At 38.3% G+C, this 23560-nt stretch overlaps 1 protein-coding gene across 1 annotated transcript in view; it reads right to left on the bottom strand.

Moving 5' to 3' along the window:
* Positions 1–23560, bottom strand: part of ADCY8 (adenylate cyclase 8 (brain)) — a gene marked incomplete at its 5' end in the record, with an annotated part of 93331 nt that continues 69771 nt past the window's right edge. Inside the window, 7 exons of the mRNA XM_008940030.1 lie at positions 1–537; positions 1868–1982; positions 4260–4352; positions 9881–10027; positions 13623–13781; positions 19017–19098; positions 22061–22233. Coding sequence (XP_008938278.1) covers positions 50–537; positions 1868–1982; positions 4260–4352; positions 9881–10027; positions 13623–13781; positions 19017–19098; positions 22061–22233 — 1257 coding nt within the window. The remainder of the gene's footprint in view (positions 538–1867; positions 1983–4259; positions 4353–9880; positions 10028–13622; positions 13782–19016; positions 19099–22060; positions 22234–23560) is intronic.

Raw genomic sequence — 23560 nt, 5'->3', positions numbered from 1 at the left:
TTTTATATATAAAAGAAATACAAAAAAAAGAACACAAACAAAATGCTGATTATGGCAATTCAGTTTTGTCAGTCCCCTCCGCCTGGGCTGCTGCCTCAGATCCACCAGGAGTGAGCAAAGTCCTCCGGTTGTAATGTCCTTTTATGATTCCAGAGTTATTGTTCTCATTGAGGATTTGCTTCTGTTTTTGCCTGTTAAGAGACTGTACAAGTCCTAATACAACAGCTGCTAATGAGTACTGTCCAGTCAGTTTTCTTGGTTGTAAGATTAAAGGATTTGGTTGAACTCTTCCTAGAAGAAAATATGTTTTGATTTTTCCTTCTTGTTCACTGATACCTTTGACATAAATCTCTCCTCGGTAGTCGAAGGCAAATCCTCGGTCCTTCAGGATCAGGTACGTTTCTTCAGGCACTTGTATTCTGTCACTAACACCTGTGCTGTCCATTCGACTTGCTAAATTAACCGTTTTGCCCCAGATATCATATTGGGGTTTCTTAGCACCGATAACTCCCGCTACAACAGAGCCATGGCTAATCCCTATTAAACATAAAAAAAAAAAGGTTGAGAAGAGATAGAGTTAGACAAGAGCAGCTGAAAACTCACTTACACTTAATTAGGTGGGGCCTGGTTCAGATAAACTTATTTTTAAACTTAAGGAAAAGGTGAATATAAAAACAAAGTAAAAAGAAAAAAAGACAGAAAAGCTAGAAAACATCAAAAGTGGTATATGTCATATCCATAGAGTTATTTTACAGGATGCCCATCTCAGTGGAACCACAATACTTACGTATCATCTGTATTCTGCACACTATTGCTAAAGCTCCTACAAACTGATTCTTATATAGGAGGAAATCTCTCTGGAAGGATTTTTCTGAGTCTATATGTGTTGGAGGCAACCTTGTTAGTGTTATACACTCAAGAAATTACATTAGTATGTTCCATGAAGTGAAAATATTAAAGTAGTATACAGTTATTGAAATTCTGTATCTTGTAAAATTTTTGCATAAATTCAAGACAGAAAATAATAGAGGAGGGAGTATTTTTTTTTTCCACAGCAGTGATTGAAGAACACATTTAGTTACAGCAAAAAGGCCATCTTTGGGAAAAGGATCTTTTTAAATTGGTTATAAAATTTTTTTCCAAATACTGTTGAATTCATGCTCATGAAATCTTTGCAAGTGACCCACACATACTAGGAGTGGATGCGTATTCCCTGAGAAATCTTGGGTATTGAGCACTTTCTGTTCAAAACTGTTAGGAACTGCAGATCACAGTGATGCTATGGCCCTCCATGATGAGACCGGTGAATACACTACATTTTTTTATGGCTAGGTTGTCTGTAAAGGATGCCTGTCTTCCAGGTGTTTTTTTGTTTTAGCTAATGATCCAGTCAACATGAGAAGCCATCAAATTTACTCCTGCTGTGTGCCATAAATTTAGGCCATCTTTTCACGTCCCAGCCTACTAGCCACCCAGGATATCCCGTTCGGGATAACAGGTTCCCCATCAGAGCAATTCAGAGCTGCTGCCACTGGGGTTGGGTGTGGGCTGATCAGTTCACTTTTTGTGTTATATCTATGAGCACTTGGCCAGACTTGCTAAAGACAGTAGATTAATTATGCTACCCACTAACAACTCACTAAAACTTAGAACTGCTGCAGTCCCCAAGTCAGGGCCGATATTCTGCAGCTGGAGTAGATATTTTGTCTAATGCTGCCTGGGATGAAGTCAATTTGGAAACAGAGGATACAGTGTTTGGAGTCTCTGAAATTGTACATGTCCTTGCAGTGCTCCTGAGGTACACTTGGAGAGTCAGATCCTTGCAGACAAAACCCCATTTTAATTCTTATGGTTGAACTATGCTTACCAATCCGGAGTTCAAAGTTGTTAAATGAATGCTTGTTGATCTCCTGTATGCTTTCATTCAGAGCTATGGAGAAATCGGCCAGAGCACACAAATGCCCCCATTTATCTTCGCATTGCTGAGGAGTAAGTTAAAAGCCAATATGTTAGAAAAGCTTTGCATTTGCCCAGCTCCCACCTATCTCTACAATGTGCCACATATCTGAATTTGGAATTTGTTAGAAACAGTCTCAACATACTAGATCCAAGTGAGATAGTGTATTATTTGTGGTAATGCTTCCCATTTATATTACAGTACTTGTACCCCTGGACACAAGAAGCTTAGAGTGAGGTACCAAAGAAAGTAATTTCCTGTCAATAGTCTGACAGGCAATCATGGGAATTAATAAGGCATGTGAAATATACATAAGGCAGAGGAAAAAAAGCATAGAGAGGACTGAGATATCTCAGGTTCAAAGATGTAATTCTCTTTTGCTGAAACTGTCGCCCAAGAAGACCACCAATTCCAAGGCTTTCAGGGATGGAATAGTAACCAGAAAAACAAAGGCTATCCAGGCAGTCTGGGACTGGTTAATGGGAGAGAAAAGGCTATTCTGTGGCTCAGTAATGACCTCTGCTTAGAGCAGTAAAGTCACTCCCTGCTCCTTCCTCTCCATTTCTGTTCCTACAGGGCAGTCAATACACAGATGGGGATCAGGAGTGGGTTTAAGTCTCCCCAGAACACCAAAAGAGCAGATGATGGAGCAGGGACTCCCAAAGGAGGGCAGGGAACTCCTGAATTGTTTCTCTGAATAGGCAGTGGAGTAAGGAGCAGCTGCATTTTTGGCCCGGTGGTGGTATGATATCATCTCATCTATTCTGAAGCCAGGTAATTCCTTCATCAACCAAATTTCCAGTCCCTAGGAATGAAGCATTGCAAGCCCCTCCCTGGGTCATGCAGTCCAGCCCTTTGGAATTGACATCACATTCAGTGTTCAGTGCTGAACACGAACATCTCCTTGACATCACTCATTTCTGTCCACACAGTGCTCGGACCTCGTCCTTAGTCTCATTCAGTTCACAGCATGCCAACCTCCCTCAGCAGCCCTCACGTCTTAGATGCTGACAAAGTGATAGACATGTATGTATGAAGATAAGTAGGTTTAAACCACATATAAGAATTTCATTAGGCTGTTATAGTTCAAGAAAAAGGAGGAGTTAAGCAGTGATGGAAATGCAGTATAGATTTTCTCCATTTCAAGTTTTACCCACACCAGGAATCAAATGTGGTTAGGAACTGTGTAGCTATAACCAGCTAGCTCTCTGATGTTCAGTCCTTCTTTGCTGATCTCTGCACAGAAGCCGTTTGAGTTGGAACAAACAAAAATCTCATGCTTGTCTATCTTTGTGGATTTCTAGTTGTCATCATCGTTTGTTACTCTGTAGGTGGGAGACACTCAGCTAGTTACACTCCACGTTTTATAATGTATTCTAAACAAACAATGGAATCGTTTCTAGCTTATAAAGCTCATGCTAATCTAGGTTCTACTTTTCTGGCAGTTGTAATCAACATGGGCAGATCTGATTCCCATGCTGTGATGGATCTGGGGCAGCACACACATTTTTATGCTGTTTTCCTTTGGGAGAGGCACCAGCTGCCAAACAAGACAAATTTCAGCAACAGCCAACTTCTTGCTGGACGTATTTCAGAGCATTGTCTTATTCATTTGAAGACCCCATTTCCAGACACATATCTGATGTAATTATGAATGAATTTCCCTCATCTGATTTATCTGAGGTCTATGGCTGTCACTGTGCCTGCGTCCTCTGTGATTGATTGATTTTTCCCTCACCCTGGTTTGCACCTCTGCAAGAGAAGGAAGCATCCAGGCTTCTGGCTCGGTGATGTTCTTCAGTTGGACTGAATGGTCTGCTTGCTTTTTGAGGTATAGTTTATCATGCTGTCTGTAGATACACAGCTACATCCTCACAAAAATGTATAAATGCAACCTTACGCTTGCATAAGTATGCTGTCAGTTCATAGATCCTCTCTCTTCATAGATTACTGCAGGCTGTCAACCAGATTCCAGACTGAGTTAGTGGTAACTTTAGAGTATATCTGAAGATATAGATAGACCTGCTGTAGATTCAGATCAATGTGATTGAAAGGAGATTTTTTTTTTTTTCTCCTATAAATCTAAATTTGAGGAAAGAATCCATATGGTTCTTGTTCCGAGTACAAGATGGCATTTCAATTCATCAAGAAGTGCAACTGTTATCTGCCAGAAGCTCCAAATGTCTATTTTCTTTTAGCAGACACAGCTCTATGAACATCATCAGGATAACACTAATATTCTCTAACATGAATGGTTGGACATACCAAAAGCTTTGCTTCTTAAAGAAAATTGTTTCCTTACCTGCTTTTCAGGTGATAGTCCTGACACGGCCATGTACGTGCTGCCAATTGTTTTAATTTTTTCAATATCTTGAAATCTCTCTTCACCTAGTAGCTAATACATATGCAAAACCAGAGTTACTTCTGTGGTTCTTAATGCAAAATGCTTCTACAGATACTAAAAGAAGTCAGTACACTCGTGGTATCTCCCATTTGGTCCCAGTGCACAGTTCATTCTGGCTTCTAGGGCACACTAAGTGACACCTTTGCAACATCATCTACTCACAGAGTGCATCCAAGTTAAATTCTGCTGTGCCATATAAAGATGTTTGGTCAATCACATAATGAACAGTACAAGACTTGCATATTCCAGCCTAATTTAAATGCAGATGAGTACTGCATTTCCTGAGGTATAATCACTGCAAATTAGTGAAGACATACTCTCTGTGTATGTATGTGTACATATAAGAAAATTTGATCACTTTAAAATGCTTTTAAATCTCTTTTGGAGTAACTTAGTTTGCAGATGAAGTGCTGCTACAGCATCAGTTCAGGCGATGAGACCAGCGTTAAAGAGAATTCAGTCCACTTAAAATAACCATTTTAACCATCTTACAGAAACAATGGGTGGAGATAGATTCATCCAAAGAACTTCTATAAGAGATCAAGTCCTCTTGACAGGTTTCTGTCTATTTACTGCCAGACCTAACACTGGTACTTCAATTGGGTCATTCAGTCTGGACATTTGTGATGTGTTTTCCATTTATACAGAATATAGAGGGAATTGATGGGAAGTGGTAAACACCTGTATCTATTTGGGAGAGATATAGGTGCTAAGTAGGCACAAAGAACTTGTCAGATTGAGAATCTGCAAATGGAAGAACAAATTTAGTCTAGTGACTAAAGCACTGAGTGGAGTGGGAGTGATAGTTTGGTCCTATTCCAAGTCCATTTTGACAGTTTAACTTAGGACTTTCCATAAAATAGGAGCCAGAGCCGTAGATTCCTTAAGAGACTAAAGCAGAGTTCAGGTTGTTAAGTCTATCAATGACAACAGAACTTCATGTGGAGTATAGGTATGTATCACCTCATTACGGGCTTTAAAAATGTGTATTGCTGATGTTAATACCAAAACACCTTGGGAAACTTCACAATAAGCAGTATGCTATCTAATAAATTTAGGTAACAAAATGATTAGGCAGTCCTGGATAAAAAAAGAGGAAAAAAAACAGGTCATAGAGAAGAGGAATTTCAGTCTTTCAGCTCTAAAGGCTGAGCGTAGTTGGGATTTAGATGAAAATAATTCTTGCTGTGGTCAGGCAAAAAATTAATGAAGCATTTCCCTCTTTTGTTATACACTGTTGTACATTTTCTTTTTTTCCATCTTTTGGGTTTGAATTTCCTGTCAATTAAAAGCTAAAGGAATGATTTAATTCAAAGGGAGAAACATACCAAAGGCATAACATGAAATATCCTCTGCCATTGAAGTAACCACAGCGTACGTCAGCCGGGGCCCTGCGCTCTGGGAAGCTTTGCTGTTCATGTGCAGATATCACACCATCTGTCTCTAATGGGATGCTGCACAGCATTGTGCACAGGGAATACAAAGCCATATGGTTAATGGCTCTCTTCCAAGTCAGGAAAGTCCAAAAACTTGACCTGCTTATCTTTTTTTTTTTTTTTTTTTTTTTATTTGAACTGCCAGAAAAGCCCATTATCTACATTTCCCTCCTACAAGGGCAGCACTTCCAACTGCTCTCTTAAAGAAAAAGATCATTTCTTGTAGCTCTGCCTTTGTGAGCAGCCTGAGAGCACCAGGTGTGTGGGCAAGAGGAGAAAATGGTCTTGCTTAAAAACAGCCTGTATTTTCATTTCCAGATGGTTGCTGGAAGCAACAGCAAACAGCACAGTAATTTAAAATATATGATAAATAACTAAAATGACTCTTTTCGAGAAAGAAAGAGAGAACCTACTGGCTGTGATGAAAATTAGAAGAAATAATCTCGAGGGTTTTTTTTTTTTTCTTCCCATTCATTATTGTTTCCAAATCTATATATGCTTTCCTGCTTTATACTGTTAGATAGCTTCTTTCCTTCTTCAAATAATGGTTTGTTTACAAATTAATTTCTTCACAGTATGACAGGGTGATGGATTTTGATATTGGGAAAAGATGTTCCAGCTCAGTCCTGGATCATCTGTTATTTGTTGCAGCATTTTAAATAGGTTGCTAATTTACCAAGCTAGTCCAGGGAAAATTTTCAAACACTAAAATGGGGTTGGTATCTGAAAAACAACTAATGGCTTGATGCTGCAATTCATGTACAGCTAAAGTTATATGGAGGTCAGAGCCTGGGATATACACATAGAGGGAAACGTACTAAGTATTACAAGAAGGAATGTTCCAGGACATGGCACACAATTGCAAAGTAATCAGTGAAGTCTGAAAGCAAGATCCTGTGTTCTTTTGAAACCTTTATTTGTGGCAACATAATATATTAAAATCTGTTGTTATAAACAACAGTAAATCACTGCAGGATAAAGAAAATATGGGGGGGAAAGAGCCCGTGAACTAGAAAGTTCTTATTAAAGCACAAATCCCAACTGTAACATCACTAAGATACATAAATGATAGATTAAAAGGGCTAGAAAGAATATTGCATTAAAAAAAAAAAAATTCCTTCAAGACTCATAATCTTCAGGAGAAATGTTCCAATATTATTTTCCTGGTGCAACATCTCTAAGAATTGGATTTTAGCCCTGTATGTGTCCTAAGACTACAGTCATATAAAAAATGGCTAATTATAAAAGTAGATTTGCAATGTTCATTTTTTGATGTATGAACTGTTTTTGTCAGCACCTCTGTGCTTGGGTACAGAATAGGAAATTATATATAACTGTATTCTATAATGATGCTATATGCCAAATTAAAAAAAAAATATCTCCAATATCCCCCATTCTGCCCCATCCAACAGGAAGCCTGGATAATTTGGAAATCAACAGATCTGTGAGCCATCAGGGAAAAAAAAAACCTGAGTAAAGGCTGTACTTAGAGAAGAGTCAATCACATACTTCCCAAGGCCCACTTTTGGATCAGGTTGCCCCTGCTCTGTAAGAGAGACCAAGTCACAACCTGCATCCTCTCTGAGCTTCTACCCCATGGTGTTGTTTGTAGCAGGTTCTGGTCTACCATTCCCTAGGTTTTGTTTGACTGGCTTTGTGTCTCTAATGTAGATCCACTACCTGGAAAATAAAATAACTGATCTAGATAAAGTGCTGGGGTTAAACCCCCAGCTCTGAATGAGGGTTGGCATATGGATGGTGTCCACAACCAGGCAAGAAAGACCCTCCTGACTGGTTTTCACCCAGGGTCTGGCCAGCCTTGGGTGGAAACTGATGAGGAGATCACCACCAGGTGCCCCCACCTTCCACATTAACTTGGAGGTGGGGCAAGAAGCCACCTCTATAAGAGCTGACTCTGCTGCAGGGAGGTTGGCCTATATAATGGGTGTCTTGTGTGGTGGGTATGGCTATTGGAAGGGCTCCTTGACTCTTCATAGCAGGTGCAGTTCCCAGGATGGTGGGGAAAGATGAGTCTCTTTTTCAGAAGCTTCTACATAATTAGACTCATTCCCTAGCTGATTCCATCTCCAAGGGTGTGGTTCCTTGGCCAGCTTGCTCCCTTCTGCACATCCTGTGTTGTGAGTGAAAACAGTGGTCTATTCATTCCTTCAGTGGTGGGCCACCTTGGATGTTTGGTGTATGATTTAAGAGTAGAGAGAGGACTTTGGCTGCTGGTTTGCCCATTGATGATATCCTTCCTAGTTGGGAGACTGGTCAGCAGAAGACTGGATTGTAAGCCTTCTGTTTTGTAGTAGTAAAGAAACTCTTCTAAACAGAAGAAATAACCTAGATCTCCTTCTCATGCAGCTGTCACGATTTCCAAACTAGGTGAATTTTTACCACTGCTTTAATTCAGAAATATCTTGATCCTATAGAGCATCCCTGTTACCATTACCTGTGTAATGAAAGGAGGAAATTTGGAATGTGGAATCTGATCTGAGATCAGGAACTCAATTCAGTTGTCCAAACACAGATGACTAATGTCACCTAGAGCATTGTTCCCTGAAAAAGTTCTGGCGGCTTGCTCTGGAACAACATGAGTTTGTGATAGTGCAGTATGGGATCCGACAAGCCCATGTGGGGGTCTTAAATTACCTATGAAATTTCAAATGGCACCAGGTATCAATGTCTTACATTCCTGTGCTTAAAGTTCTACCTTGAAGTGTCTCTACAGAGGTGTTATGCTGCAGAGGAGCAAAGTTATCCTGTGGCTCACAGATCTCTCTCAAGCTGCACATCTGCATTTTGCTTCCAGAACTGTATTGAGGCAACAGGCAATCTTGACAAAAAAAAATGTGAAAAACAGGGAATAGTGACATCGTGCAGTGCCAGTCAATAGCTGCATGGAAACATTATCAGCCCTGAAACATCATACCTGAAATGACTTGTGGTTCATTTTCCATGGGCAGGGTTACTCACTTCAGCTGCTCTGTCTGGCATATCTATCACCTTTCAGATTGCTTAGACAGAATAAACTAATGGCATGATGAAGCTGGAAGTAGGTTAGCAGTCAGTGGGGGAATCACATAATTTCATTTACTACCCATACCAGGAACATATCTATTATTCAACTAAACATGTCTGGGACATAATACAGTCTCTAATTAGGTCCTTTATTAATTACAGAGCAGGTGTTAGGGGCCTGAATGTAATAACGTGTTAGGGCTTTTGATGAAAATCTTGTCTTCAGTAATTGCCACAGCAGCAATGGAATTTTGTTGTGCAGATTATATGAAAACGCATGATGAAATATCTTAAATTAATTCATAGCTTTGCATTAAGTTTGAGCCATAATAAATTTAATCAGATCTGGAAAGAAAAACAAAACCATTAATCAAGAAGCATACTGACAGCTGCACAAGCCCTCAGAGGTAAGAAGCAGGTATTTATCCCATGGGGACAGCAATGCAGGAGCTTAGCAGGTGACAGAGCTTTTCCCATAGGAGAGTAGTTTTGTTTCCATTAAAATTCACCGGGATGCATCCCCTGTGAATTCTAGCATTTCCCACTAGGAATTTTAATACCTGAATGATTATATGGATAAACTCTCAATTTCATTGTCTCTTAGAGTTTGGTAATCTTAACCCCGGTCCAGTTTTTATGAGATACCACTCTACGAACATTCCCCATGCAAAAGACCCTGATCTAGGTTCATACTTAGATTCTAGATTCTGGCATAAGAGCAGATATCTTTGATTGTTTGCTTTTTTAAATGCAGGAAAGTCAACCACCCCTTTGTGCCTTTATGAAATGAAGGTAACTTCTGCCATAGGAACAAATTTGTCTGTTTATACTCAAGTAAGCATTGATTTCAATCTCTATCTCACTAGGTCATTCAGACCAGAATTTAGCAAGACTAAGTGCAAAAAAAAGCAAAATATTCAATTCTAACTGGAGTGAAAAAAATCAAGCTGTTATTGGAAGCAGAATAGTTCAATAAAATTGATATTTAGGATGACATATTTGGTATTTAGGAAGTCATCAGTTAAGCATGATCAGATTTTCTCTAGTAGCTGGTATTACCTCATCAAAGTCTGCAATGATTTCATTCAGCAAGCGCAGACATTCTACTCCTTGGTTATTCATCTCAGTCTGAGAATAGAAGTCAGCAAACCCAGGAATAGAAGCAAACATCACACCAACAGCATCATAGGACTGAGAGTATAATTCCTAAAAGAACAATGAAGAAAAATTAGTCGAAGTGATAATGTAAGTAAGAGAATGTAATTGGCTGCAATTAAAATAAGTTTCTTATTTTTTCCCGTGCCTAATACCTTAATAGCTGAGGTTAGCACTAGTATATTATGTTAGCCAATGTCAACAGGAGGATGCAGACAGCTCTCACATTTTGTCAAGGATTATATGCAAGGTTTGCCCTTAGTTTGAAAGCCTGCTCTTTCTGCTTCTGAGGTTAGAGGCCTGTGCTAGCAAAAATGAAACAGAATTTTTCAGTTTGTTTTGTATGTGGGACTACTTGAAGCAATGAAGAATTCATTTGCAAGTATGAATATCAGTGAATGAAACACTGTTAGGTGAGTAAAAGTAACCTAATTATTTATTATTGTTTAAGTCTGTCTCCTAAATGTTTGCAGCTGACAATACATTTCTACATTTGTTGATTAATGGATCGAATGGGGACTGTTTAAAATGTCTAAAATGACCTCTTCTTAAAAAGTCCTTCACTTACCACTTTTTCTGGTGAACAGTTTTTACTTCACACTACTGCATCTCTTTACAAGTTTGTTTATTCACAGGTTTTCAGAGAGCCCGTGCTCTGGGGTAAACTATAGTTCTCCTAAGGTGACTATGGAGCTATTTCACTGCCTGGCTCTGAGAGCTTCCTGCTGTTTTGGGTTCGAAGGAAGGCAGAAACAGAAATGAAAGTGATAATATTACTGGAAACACAAAGCAGCTCTTAATGGGATCACACACAGGAGACTATTAGGATAAAGTATGCCCTGGGATAAGCTTCCACTTACGTTATGCATGTAATTCACTCTGGTGATGAATAATAGGCTTATTTATTGGTGGGTTCCTGTCATTATATATGTCAAAATGTGGTCAGCTGTTCTCTGCATCCAAGTAAGTTTTTAAGGACATAACTAATTTCAACTTTAAAAATGCCAAGGAGAGAGCCTGCCTACAATTCCCAGCAAGCTTTTCTAGTGACTGATATACCCCAACCATATCCATTCTCTTTTGTTTATTTTTTCCTAGCTTCAACTTCTGTAGTTTTACTCAATGGTGATAACTTTAATTTCTGTTCTGAAACTTCTGTTATAACATCCTGACCTGGAGTAGTTGCTTCTCAATGTTCTTCGTAGTGTGCTTTAGGAAATATTAGTGTTTTGGTCTCATGATAAAAGGACTTACTGCTGGATGCCCACACCTGAGAAGAACACCTCAGTCTCCTCTTCTTCCTTCATCCTGCTTCTCCCTGCCTTGCACTTTACTATGGTGCTAATGATGCTAATTATCTAGACTCTTTAACAATGTGTTGTACAGTAAAAGTAGGAAAATTCTTCTGGTTTCCAAACACATTGCAAAGCTTTGATTGAGAAAAACCCATGATTTTTGGTGTAAGGGCTCTTCCTGCCCTTACACTTTCTTTCACTGAAGAACATCTGCACGGAAGCCATACTCTGAGGACACTCTTACTCCCTTCCATTGGTATCGGAAAAAGTAACACACATTAGTCCGTGGATGCTTATGGAACACTAAATAATATGTGCTAGGAGAAGCATATACACATGCAGGCATGCTCTTTCATTGGATCATGAAGATAGAAGACAACTGGATGAGCCTTCAGCTGCTCCATTTTTCTATTTTTGGTAAGAAGCATCAAGATAGAAATAATACATCCATGCGAGAACGCTTACGGTACACATTTGGGAGTTCATTTTTTGAGAGCAGAGAAATTAACTTAATGGCCAGACATGAAATGGAGGATTGATTGTACTGAAATCTGGTAGATGTTGCAGCCAGCCAGCTCATGCATAAATCATCCCCAAATACAGTCACTCTGGAAATTGCCTTACAAAAAGCAGGGGTGGTGGAATTGAATTCAGTGGCAAATTATTGAAGCATCAGCAGTGATCCATGGGACATCTTCTTGCTTCTGAAGATTAGCATGCATGTGAGTGTATGAGGATGAATGTGTAAGAGGTGACACATATTCCCTGAAAATCCATAATGCAGATATGCCAGAATGCTCTCATGGTTGGTATCAGAGTCTGCTCCATTTGCAATGAAGAATTTTAACCTGGTTGTTTTCACACACAGATTTTCTCATGTGCAGAGCAGTGTTTTTATCGCAGTTGAATACCCACAGAGTGCAAAATTCCTCAGGAGGCTGATTTCTGAAGTGCATTTTCTTGTAGCTTCTCACTACATCATCCTTCCCTAGGTGATATTTGAAATCATGCCTTCAGAACACAACAATTTCTCATTGAGTAGTATAATTTGTCTGGCCACATGTCTTTCCAAAATATACAAGTGTATATGAGTAGCCTTGACTCATTTTTGCTGCATTGGGAGTAGATATGTCAGTTCTGTCAACCTGAATCTTGCAATATTTGTAACCTCGTCATTATAAAAAAATAATTTTAACATTACATGAGAAAATTCCAGTTTCATCTTACAAACGCTCTTATTCACAGATAGTTTTATAATATGCATTTACCTCATTTCAAATAAGGAGTAAATGACTTACTGTTGCTTTCAGAAACAAATTCTGGACTTTCCTTTATCCCTTCAACAACCTCTCTTCAAATTCTATCTTGGGAATATCCATTACCAAGCTTTTCTTTGTGTACTACAAGCACTTTAGGAAAGTAGCCATAAACTATGTTTCCAAAAGGTATATTTTTGTTAACTGCCCCAAAGAGGCAATTTCTGAGAAGTAGGAAATGGGAAAAATGTGCTCTTGGGTCTAAGGATGTGAAAGGTTCAGGTCTGTTGCAGCCTGTTGCTCAGATTCCTTCCACAATAACTGCCAGGGCTGTAATAATACTTCCGTGACACTGGGCTATCTTAAGGTTATATAGGCTTTCTGTTAAATTCACATATCTTCTAGGAATACTAGATATTAATAATCTCATAAGTTGGAAGATACCTCTGGAGGTTGTCTAATACAGTTCCCACTCAAAGCAGGGCCAATGAAGTCAAGTTTCTCAAGGCCTTGTTCAGTTGGGGATTAAATAGCTCCCAAACTGGAGACTTCACAATCTCCCTGATCCCTGAGGCAACAACTACTTTCCTATTGCTTTTTTCCCCCTTTGTATCTAACTGAGATTTTTCTTCCTGCAACTTGTGTCATTGCCCCTTGTCCTTCCACTGGCACATTGGATAAGAGTTTGGCTCTGTCTTCTCTATAAACACCCATTAGGCAGTTGAAGGCAATGATGAGGTCCTCTTTCAGCCTTTTCCCCTTAAGGTTGAATGAATACAGCTTTCTCAGCCTCTCTTCATATGCCATGTACCCCAAAACCCTATCATTTGGGTGGCCCTTCACTAGACTTGCCTTAGGTCCATGTGTCTCCTGCTGGTGAGCCTGAACCTAGAAACACTTCTCCAGATGTAGTCCTAAAAGTGCAGAACCCTTTACTTCAAAACAAAAATGTCTTTTTAATGTGGATCAGATAGTAAATATTGACAGTAATTGTGTAATGAATACTATGGAGAACTAAGTTCTAACAACTTCCTAACAGATCTGTTTTTCCTTTGCTAATTAGAGAAATGTATCAGAAATAAGATTGATACATACTTCATTATCCCGATCCTTCTCCAGGAAGTGCCGGGCAACGTGACTAGGTAAAATATTCCGTAGCATATTTTCATTGTGCTCTCTTAACTCCTTCATTTCATTGATTTCTTCTTTTGCTTGAACACGCCAGAGAAAATCCAGCCTTGCTGTGTATTCAAGCTGTAGTTCCAGAAAGAAAAAAAAGGTAGACATAAAACCTGACAAGATAAAAGTAGGAGATTGTATCATCATCCTGGCAGGCTGCTCCTGCCATGTAACCATCCTCAATGCTGCTGAAGATCTTTGAAAGAATTTGATTTCATTGCCAGAAAAAGAGATTATTTCTTTGCCTTGTGTATGGTGAGTGTCTCAGAGGGATTTTGGGCAAAAAAAATATTTGTTATATTACTGCTCTGGTCAGCGGCTAGAAAATGTTGCAATATTATTTTCCTTTTAAACAACTTTTTATTAGCTAGATAAGGAGATAAGGTATTGGAAGATACTGGTATTGTTATAAAAAATATATCTTCCCATTGTCATATGTGTTTTCAAACACAATGGGCTTCATGAGAAAATAGCACAAGGATCATTCTAAACACTTTGCAGAGATAGGTAGCTTACTTCTCAGGAATGAACATCTTTCAGCAAAACTATACATGACAGTCCAACATACTCCCAAAGAGGACTTTCAAGTCTGTGTTACCAAAAATAAGGGTTTTATTCTACTGGGACATGCAGTTATTTGTAATTTAAGTCTTTTAAAAGATAGTGACAGGCATAGTATCCCCTTAAACACTGTCTCTGATGTATTGTGAATTGAGAGTCTGCAATCACAGTTTAGTCCATGCACAGTGGCAGTGCCTGATACCCCCAGCTACAAAGCAAAGTTTGATAGTTTTCAATCCTGTATCTATACAGAACAAAAGGAAGATTCCTGCATAGAACAGCTTATATATAACATATAATTAATAAATTTCTATATATGTTTTATATATTTGTTACAATAAGCATAATACCAATATATGACAATAAATAAGTGCATTTAGATAATAAATGTGTATCTATAATATATTTTTTCTATGTATTTTTATATATTAAAATAAATATTCATATATACATAATCACAACTCTCTGCTACCTGAAAAGAGATACATGTCAAAACGTTGCTTGCCTGAGGGGCACGTGTATGTCAGCACATGGACAAGACCAGCACTGCCAGAACTTTTGGGTGCGTTACACTCAAGGAGAGTTTTAAGCAGTTTTAAGGCAGATGATACTGTTTACACACGGGGTGACTTATTAAGCTACAGCCTTATTGAAAGTGATGGAACCGTATCTCTGTGTGCAATAAACTGAAAGAGAAAATGTATTTAGGCTTGAGATGCTTTAACCAGAGATAATAAACACCTAGCATAGAAATGTATTCACGCAGCAAATGTATGAATTTTAAAATTGGGAGAGCCATCAAATGGTTTCCCAAAAGGTGCTGGACTTAAGGAAGTGGTTAGGATACAATTCATGTACCAAGCTGAAATAAAGAGCAAGCCTGCAGTGGGTGGGAGTGACTAAGAGGAGGGGGTTCAGGCATTTAGTGATTCATTTTGTTCACCTTTTTCATCACGGGCAGTGATCAATGACAAACTGCTGTAGCTTGACTACTCCAGGGAGCTTTCCTTCCTAAAAGCTGAAAGTGACCCTGGCTTAATATAAATTTCCAAAGCTTGAATGAAATTTAGCAGTAATTGACTTGCCTTCTGGATGTTATTGCCACCTTTATAAACAATCTATTTTCTATTTCTAATATTTTAATCTTCCGTCTTGTGTATATTAATTCTCTAAATCAGCTGCAGAAGACAGAACCTATGCCAGATCATTACTGACTTTTATCTCTACCAGCTGACTGAGAAGGCAACATTGACTACATTTTTGCAAGGAATTATAAAGGTGTTTTAGAGACTGGCTTGGAGCAGGAGCTGTTGGTGGATTCTGTGTTGTTTGATGCCTCAGATATTTAATGCTGTTGCAGTAAGAGCTTTGCAAAAAAATGTAGTACAGTTTTTCCACTTCTGATAATTCATGCTACTGCACAGGAAAATTTCACATCTCTAAACAGCTCAGAATAGCAGCAGCTAATCTTCACATTTTAGATAGTCATTCTGGTTATTTATAATCACATCATAATATGAAATATTTTTCATGCATTATCAGTGGACAACTGAGATGACACTCTCAGATCAGAGATAGTAGAGTGTGCTACATATGATGTTTGCAAATAGACAATTTGAAGAAGATGTTTTGCTACCTTCTGATATTTGTTAAAACTAACAAAATTATAGGGTTGAGGTTTGTGTTTATTTTTTGGGTGTGTGAAGAAATGTTCTTGAGCAGACTGGTGCCAATAAAAATGACTGTCTGCAACATAAATCCTGAAATGTCCAAGTTTTCTAGCACTGATATGTTGCTCTACAAAACACCCCTAATTCCAATAGTGAGTGAAGAAAATAGAGATGATATATTACACAGAAAGTTTAATGCTACCTGCGCCCTCTGAATGCTATATAATCCAACTACTCTGCAAATTGCCATGTGCGAGGAAAGTACAAGGTAAGGATCAGCATTTGAGGGACAGTATATTCTTCCTTAGAAATTGAGAAAAGAGGATTTACATTCCAAAGGGACACTTTCAACTACCAAACCAATCTAACTCTGGATAAAACAAGCAAATACCCTTTTTCACTACACTAAAATATGAATATAGAAAAGCTAATGAAGAGACCTGAAGCATAATACCAGAACTAGGTGTATTTCTTCCTCTCTTTTCTCTTTAAGTTGGAGCAATTTCCTCTTCACATTTCCTCATTCCTCCCCTTTTTCCCAAGCATGAAGAAGGTTCAGACTGTATGCTTGTTGCAGAAAAATTGATGTGTAGGGATGTCAGCCCTTCCTCCCTTCCCACAAGGCTCTGCAGAGCTAATCCTGACATCCAGAGGTTAGTAGGTGCATAGCTCTCTGTGCCTGCCCTGCCAAAGTTCAAGTCTTACTTTGCACTGAAGAGCAGAGAACCAAACCTGTTAGTCAACAGTTGTCTATACCAAAACACTCATCTGGCGTTGGTAAGATTTGTACTTAGATCTACAATCTAAAAGAAATGAGAGAGAATTTTGTCCTGTGTTTTATAAGGCCTAACCTCTCCATAATGCTTCTTTCATGTGCTTTCCCTCAAGTTCAGTTTGCAGAAACACTGCTGTAAATGTATTACACATGTTAAAAAGATGTGCTTCCAGATGAAATTGAATTTCTAATAGAGAATTAGTCTATATAGCCTGATGTCAGGTAACAGTAACACAATTACTTCTAATTATGAATTTTCAAAAGAGACCAGTGAGATTTATTTGATGAAGTACTGATAAGATTTTAAGAAAGCACTATGACTAGTTAGTGTCAAACAACATTTTCTTCAATCTAACTCAAAACTCTGGGTGCAAAAGTGGGGATTAACTTTAAATTACAATGGATAAAGGACAGTAGCAGTTGTTCAGAAACTAAAGGCCCATAAATTTAATCTTCAAAAGTAATCTTTTTTGTAAATCCACCTAAAATGCGGAAAGTTTTAAGCTATTCTACTTCAGAATACTTTTGTAGTTTATGAGAAGCAAAGCTGTGCTGGAGGACAGATTTGTGGGATTTACTGTGCTCTGCATCAGTTCAAACTAGTGAACAGATTTTCATGTGCTCTGGATCAAATTTTTACAAATTTTTTTTTTAGTTGACATTTAGAGACTTTTAGGTTATCTCTGTAAGAAGAAATTAAACAGTACAAGGAAATGCTCCTGGACATTGCCATTGGATATTGTTAAATTGATAGAGCAGCCCTATTTGGGAGAACATTCAGGAGTTAGTGTGTCTTAGGGACCATTTCCAAGGGTAGTTTGAGTGCAGTCATCCTGTTTTATGGAACAAGGAAGATTAATAGGATGGAAAAAGACTTCGCTGTGCTAACATGCCTCTGGGCTGGAAAATTATTTTAAACACCCCAGACTAGGCTTTTGTAGAAGACAGACATTTGCACTCAGAATTTTGATCCTGAAGAACATTGCCTGGATCCTGCCTAATCCTTGTGCTAACTAAAGTCCTTTAGTGCTTGCTTTCTTAATACTTGCTCTCACTTTAGAGGATTCCAAACCCTTGGATTTGTATCTTTGTGTTATGTTAAGGATCTTTGGGAATATTACAAGGTTTGCCACAGATTTGGGATGTTAATTTCTTATTTGTTGCATATATTACCTAAATGGGCTTTATGTCTTGATAAAGATATGTCAAAGTATGTTGTATTCCAACAAACTTAAATCTGGACACAAAGCATGTTTCACCTCTTCCTCTATTCCCTCCTTCCTCCTTTCCTCAAAAAGAAGATATAAACGAAGAAAATTACTAGAATGTTTAGATGTTGCCTTCTTGTTGCTCTCCTATGGATGGAATGGATCCTGTAGGTACCTGCACAACTTATAAAGTTATTGTAATACTATAAAAAAGTTTATAATTGTTTTATTTATCACAGCAACGTTCCTCTCATGTTGCCTCACTCAGATTAGGATTCAGAAATGTTATTATTAATCAGGACAATGTCCAAAGGCAATAGCAGTTGCAGCTCCCTTTAATCCAGGGGTCCCATTTGCCTTCATGTGAACAGAAACTGCCTGAAGTCAGCATGTTTGACTCACAGCAGCCTAGAGGTTGCCAACCAGAAGTAAGGTGGAGAAAACATCATGCTTTATGTGGCTTTCAGTCAATGCATTTGCTCTTTTAAATCTTAATTTGTCATATTTCTTTCTCCTTGTGCACTGTGCATGGATACTTGAAATACCCAGTTTCTCAGTTCCACCTTGAGGATATTAATCTTAAAGCTCTGAGGCTCCTATATCCTGCTTGTGATCTAGGTCCATGTGAAAGAATTCTTGGTGCTTAACTGTAAATTTTACCCATTTCTTCAGTCTATTGTTTTTCCTCTATGAACATACTAAGCTATTTCAGGGAAGTTTTATGATTTTTTGTTTGTTATTCCCTTTCTTTATGTTGATTTTATGCCTGCTTAAGTGTATTGAAGCAGTCAGATGCCACTGGAATTGCACATGTACCAAAGATAAATGAAGTCCTGTTTGTTCCTTCAATTTCTGTTAGAAAATGCGATACAACTTGTGTGTATTGCTGAATACAATATTGCACATGTTCTTTAAGAATGCTAGGCAGTGTCAGATGTGGGCTTTCTTTAGTCAGATTCTGCATATGGCTTATTAAATTGTTAAAGGTCACATGCTCAAGTGAATAAAAAGGCAGTTGATATTTTGAAAGTAATTATTGTCACATCCTGTAATTGCAAGTGATACACGGAATGGTTAAAACAAATGTTTGCATTACCTGCTGACCATGATAAAATACAGCTAAAAGGAACATTGCCATCAGTAGTAAAGATGCTTCCTTTGTACCCAGGAAGTCTGTGCTGGAAAAAAAATCCAAAATAAAATACAGTTATTGATTTGTCAATAGTAATTGTTCAGAAGTTTCATTTAATTATTCACCCTGGTACTTCTTGTTGTTCTTTAAAAAAAATCCCCTGTATTTGAAAATTTAATTTAGGAATAATTAGTTCAAGAGAACAGGAGTGCAATTGAAGTGCTCACTGTTTGCAGACAAATGTATCAAATAACAAAACTCTAGCCTACATTAGGTATATGGAAAGTGATGATTCTTCTTGTCCAAATATAATGTATTCTGTAATATATAATGTAATCTGTGTGTCAGTCAGTCTCTTCTTGGGAGCTTGGTAAACAATCGTGAATACCACAGGCCCTGTGAAGCAGGGGAGGTGGGATCTGGATGGGGAAAGGTTGAGATTGGAGCTGAGAAAGGGAAAATTCCCAACTGTGAAAGGAAAAGGCAGTGAATGTGCCTAGAGATATCAAACGACCCTCAAGGCTAGTGCTGAAAGTTAAACATCCCTATGTTGTGAAAAAGGTTCAGAGAAGATGGCAGGTGAGTTAAAGAAGGTGTGGATCAAAGGAGAATTACAAAAAATTGGCAAACAGTAACTAGAACTGATTTTACTGAGCCATAAAGAGGAGCACAGAGAAGAAATGTCTGCCTATGACAGGAGAAATAACAGAGACACTTGCAGACAGCAGTGAGGCAAAGAAGATGAGCCAAGAAGGTAGGCACTGGTTGTATGAAATCTGCTGTATGAAATCTCTGAGATGCTGTGTGTGCAGCATGAAGAGAGTGTGGCAAGATAAGGTGAAAAGGATCCAGAGCAGTCAAAGGTGGTTTCAAACATATGAGGAGAAATTACAGTTATGTGGAAAGATGAAAAAAAAAAAAAGAAAAAAGTGAGTAACTCTATAATACAAGGGGTTTTAAAAAAGCATGCTTCGCAGGAGAAAAAGAAAAGTAAATGAATAGGTTGGGGAACTGTCAGGGCAAATCTTAAGGGTAAAAAAAAAGGGAGAAAGAACTAAATGTAGAAGCAAACTGAACATGGATACTTGGCAGTTAGTTTGTTGAAGGGAGATGAGAAAAGGTGAGGAAATAATTAAGAGATGCTTAAAGCTTGAAGGTGTGAAAAAAATTAATAGAGGTAAACAAGGAGTAGAAGTTGGAAGACACTTTGAGATACTCTCCTGTCCACCCTGAGATCTAAGAATAGAGCAAAGTCCAACCCTGAATCCATTTTCCATAGTAATTCAGAAAAACAAATCAGGTGATATTTGTCAGAGGAGAACTCCTATGACAGAGAAATTGGAGACGGCAGAGCTTGATGGAGACTAAACTAAAAGGAAGCTTTCTTGTGAGAGAGCTAACTGAACTGACTTTGTGGGCCTAATAAAGAATTTACTGTGAGGACGTGCTGCTGTGGGATGAGTCATCAGTATCGAGCGAAAGACAGGCAGGAAGTATCTTTGTCATCTGCCAATATTTTGGAACTCAAATGCTTCCCATTTTGAAGTTGTCTGAAATACAACCTCCAAATGTTTCATTCCAGAAGGACCTCTTGTACACTAGCTAAGGCAACAGCCTCAAAAGTCTTTAGTCATGATCTCATCTGTTATTACATACTGTGGTAATGTAGCTATAGCCACAAATATGTGAGCTAGATGAGTTTTGTAGGGAGTTGCAAAATCTTTTATTCAACCACTTGGTATAGCTAAGAAAACAGGTAAATTTCTGGGCATGCAGCCAGGAACTTCAGGCACCCTAATGTCAGAGCTGAAGTTCAGATCCTTGTCCTGAGTGTGGAGCATCTCAGCTCTGTTCCCTATGTCCTGGGCTGTTGGCTGCACTGCAGGATATTCCTGGCTTTCTTACTCTTCTGTGAGAAGTCACTAGAAAGTTTCATTGACACAAGGAATAGAAACTACCCTGAATTCACTAAGATTTCTGCACAAGGGAGAATATGTCTTTGGCATGCTTGATTAGTGACAAAAATTAAAGACAATGATCATGATTTCTACTTCTAGTTACTTAGCCAAACTATTGCTTACTGCTATTTCTCATATTTGCTGGGGTCTGCTGTGAATGTGCTATAAATCATATTATTAGTGTGTAGGAGAATAACTAGCATGAGAAAAAGGAATTACTTCCCAAATCTTCACTACCTTGCTACCACAGGAAGCTAACAAGGAAAGATATGTGCAGAGCCTTTCTATGTGTAAAGATGTGGCTGCTGTGAGAACTAGGTGTACTGCAAATTCATGTTTTTCTGTCATTCTGAGGATCTTCATCTGGCACACACTTACAAACACAAGCAACTGTAATATTAAATTGGTCAAGTATCAAAGACTGAAGAAGTGTTTTTCTGAATGAGCTAAATCACTGCTGCTCTACAGTCAGTTATTGCAACACTTAGTGCATCTCTGACTGCAAATTACTGTGGCTCTTCCTTCCTCCTCTTCAACTCCTCTTCCAGTAAAGGAAGCCTGGGTGGAGGAGTATGTCCTTCAATGCAGTTCTACAAAATGGTATCACCCCTGTATTCTTTATGTCTTTCAGAACTACATGTTATAGGTTGAATTTTTTTTCAGTTAAAATGCTGCCCTTAAAAAAATCAATTGTTCACTCCTGTTTTCTTAAATTGAGGTGAGAATTTCAATCAGTATCTTTGGAGCTTTCAAGAACAGAACCAACCAATGCATATGCACTGTAATGCATAGTTTCAGTAACATGGCTAGACTATGGGAGACATATAAAATAAACTCTGCTTGATATTTAAATATCCTCACGAAAAGAATGTTTTCACAAAAAGGCCTGAGAAAAAAATCACATTAGAAATCTTTCTGGACTAGGCATTGCCTCTTGCAACCATCACTTCATACTTAACTATGGTGCTATCCAATGCACATCTGCTCTGGAGAGACTTGACCCGTTACCTTATTAAAAAGAAGTTCCTAAAGGGGACTGTGAGCACTTACTCTCCATTGTGGTTAAAGTTGTCATATTGCAGAAAAAGGGAAGCATAAATGGTCTCAGTCAGCAGAGAATAGATTGCAATCATGATGAGAAGTACTGCCAGCTTCAGGACAGAGTTGAGACGAAGAAAGACTGCACAAGTCACCATTGCCAGCACACCAGTGAAGACAAAATACTGAATAGAAAACAGCACTGGTTACTTTTGGTGATTAGTGACTACATCTTAACTCCATAAATATCTACATAAATGATCAAGTGATTAGAAATATAAAAAATTGCTCTGGATTTCAGTACTCTGCTGTCTTCTTAGGGTAAAAGGCACTTTGAAGATGAGAGTTTTGCTAAAATATAATGTGAATTTACAAATTCTTTATTTTGCATGACACCTCCATGTTAGTGGAAATCCTCCTCTGTGTCTTTAGGGCATATTCATTGTATTAGAAGGGAAAGAACATTCTCTGTAGTTGAGAGAGGCAAGGGAGAGATACTGTGTGTAGTAGTTTGCTAATGAGAAGTCAACTGAGACAGAATAATTTATATTCCTTCAGATTCTGAATTTCCACAAGTTCCACTTTAAGGAGGGTAGGATAATCGTATTCCTGCTTTAGTCATAGGATCACACAATCATAGAATGGTTTGGGTTGGAAGGGACCTTAAAAATCATCTAGTTCCAACCCCCTTGCCAGGGGCAGGGACACCTTTCACTAGACCAGGTTGCTCAAAGCCACATCCAGACTGGCCTTCAACACCTTCTTTTCCCATGCTACTTGAAGAAAGGATAAAACCACAGGTATGAGGTATGAGTGGTTTGTATGGGTTTGTTTTGGTTTGGTTTTCATTTTTAATATTGCAGGTCTAGCTTAGTTACATTACTCTTTTACAATGTGATGCCTGGAAGTTTTATTAATATCTCACATTATTTAATTTCTTCATTGTCTCATTTTTCTCAGTGATTACTCATCTATGAAATGCAATCCATGCAGCTGACACTGGATATAGTGAGACAGTCATGGCCATGAGCTGTTCAGATTTAAAATAGCAACATCAACACCCACAATCCAAATGTAGTTTAAATTAACTACTATCATAGAGCTTTAAGAGAGATAGTGTTCATTTTTCTGAGTACAGTTTTTCTCTGTAGGAAAGTCTGCATCCCCGTGATTTGCAGAGTACTGCTGGCAGTATCATGGCTTCTCCATATGAATTTCTATGCAATATACTTCTTTTATGCACATATGACCAACCCATTGATTTTATTGCCTGCTTGCTCATCATAGAGAGGATTTTTTTTTCCAAATTCAAATTTAGAATAGCTACAAGAGAATGACTGTTGTTTTTGCTACATAAGATGTACTAATCTCCATTAGCTTCATATAAATTAAATAGTGTGTTTTATTACACTAGATTATTTGAATCATTGCTGGATATGTTTCCAGCATAAAGGTTCTGTATGAAGTTCAAAGGTTGAGTCTTGGTTGTAGTGACTCATTAGACTGTAAGAG

The sequence above is a fragment of the Merops nubicus genome, unplaced genomic scaffold (genome assembly GCF_000691845.1).
Source record: "Merops nubicus isolate BGI_N331 unplaced genomic scaffold, ASM69184v1 scaffold6305, whole genome shotgun sequence".
NCBI lineage: Eukaryota > Metazoa > Chordata > Aves > Coraciiformes > Meropidae > Merops > Merops nubicus.
Note: the sequence above shows the minus strand (reverse complement) of the source record. Positions and strands in the feature narration are given on the sequence as shown.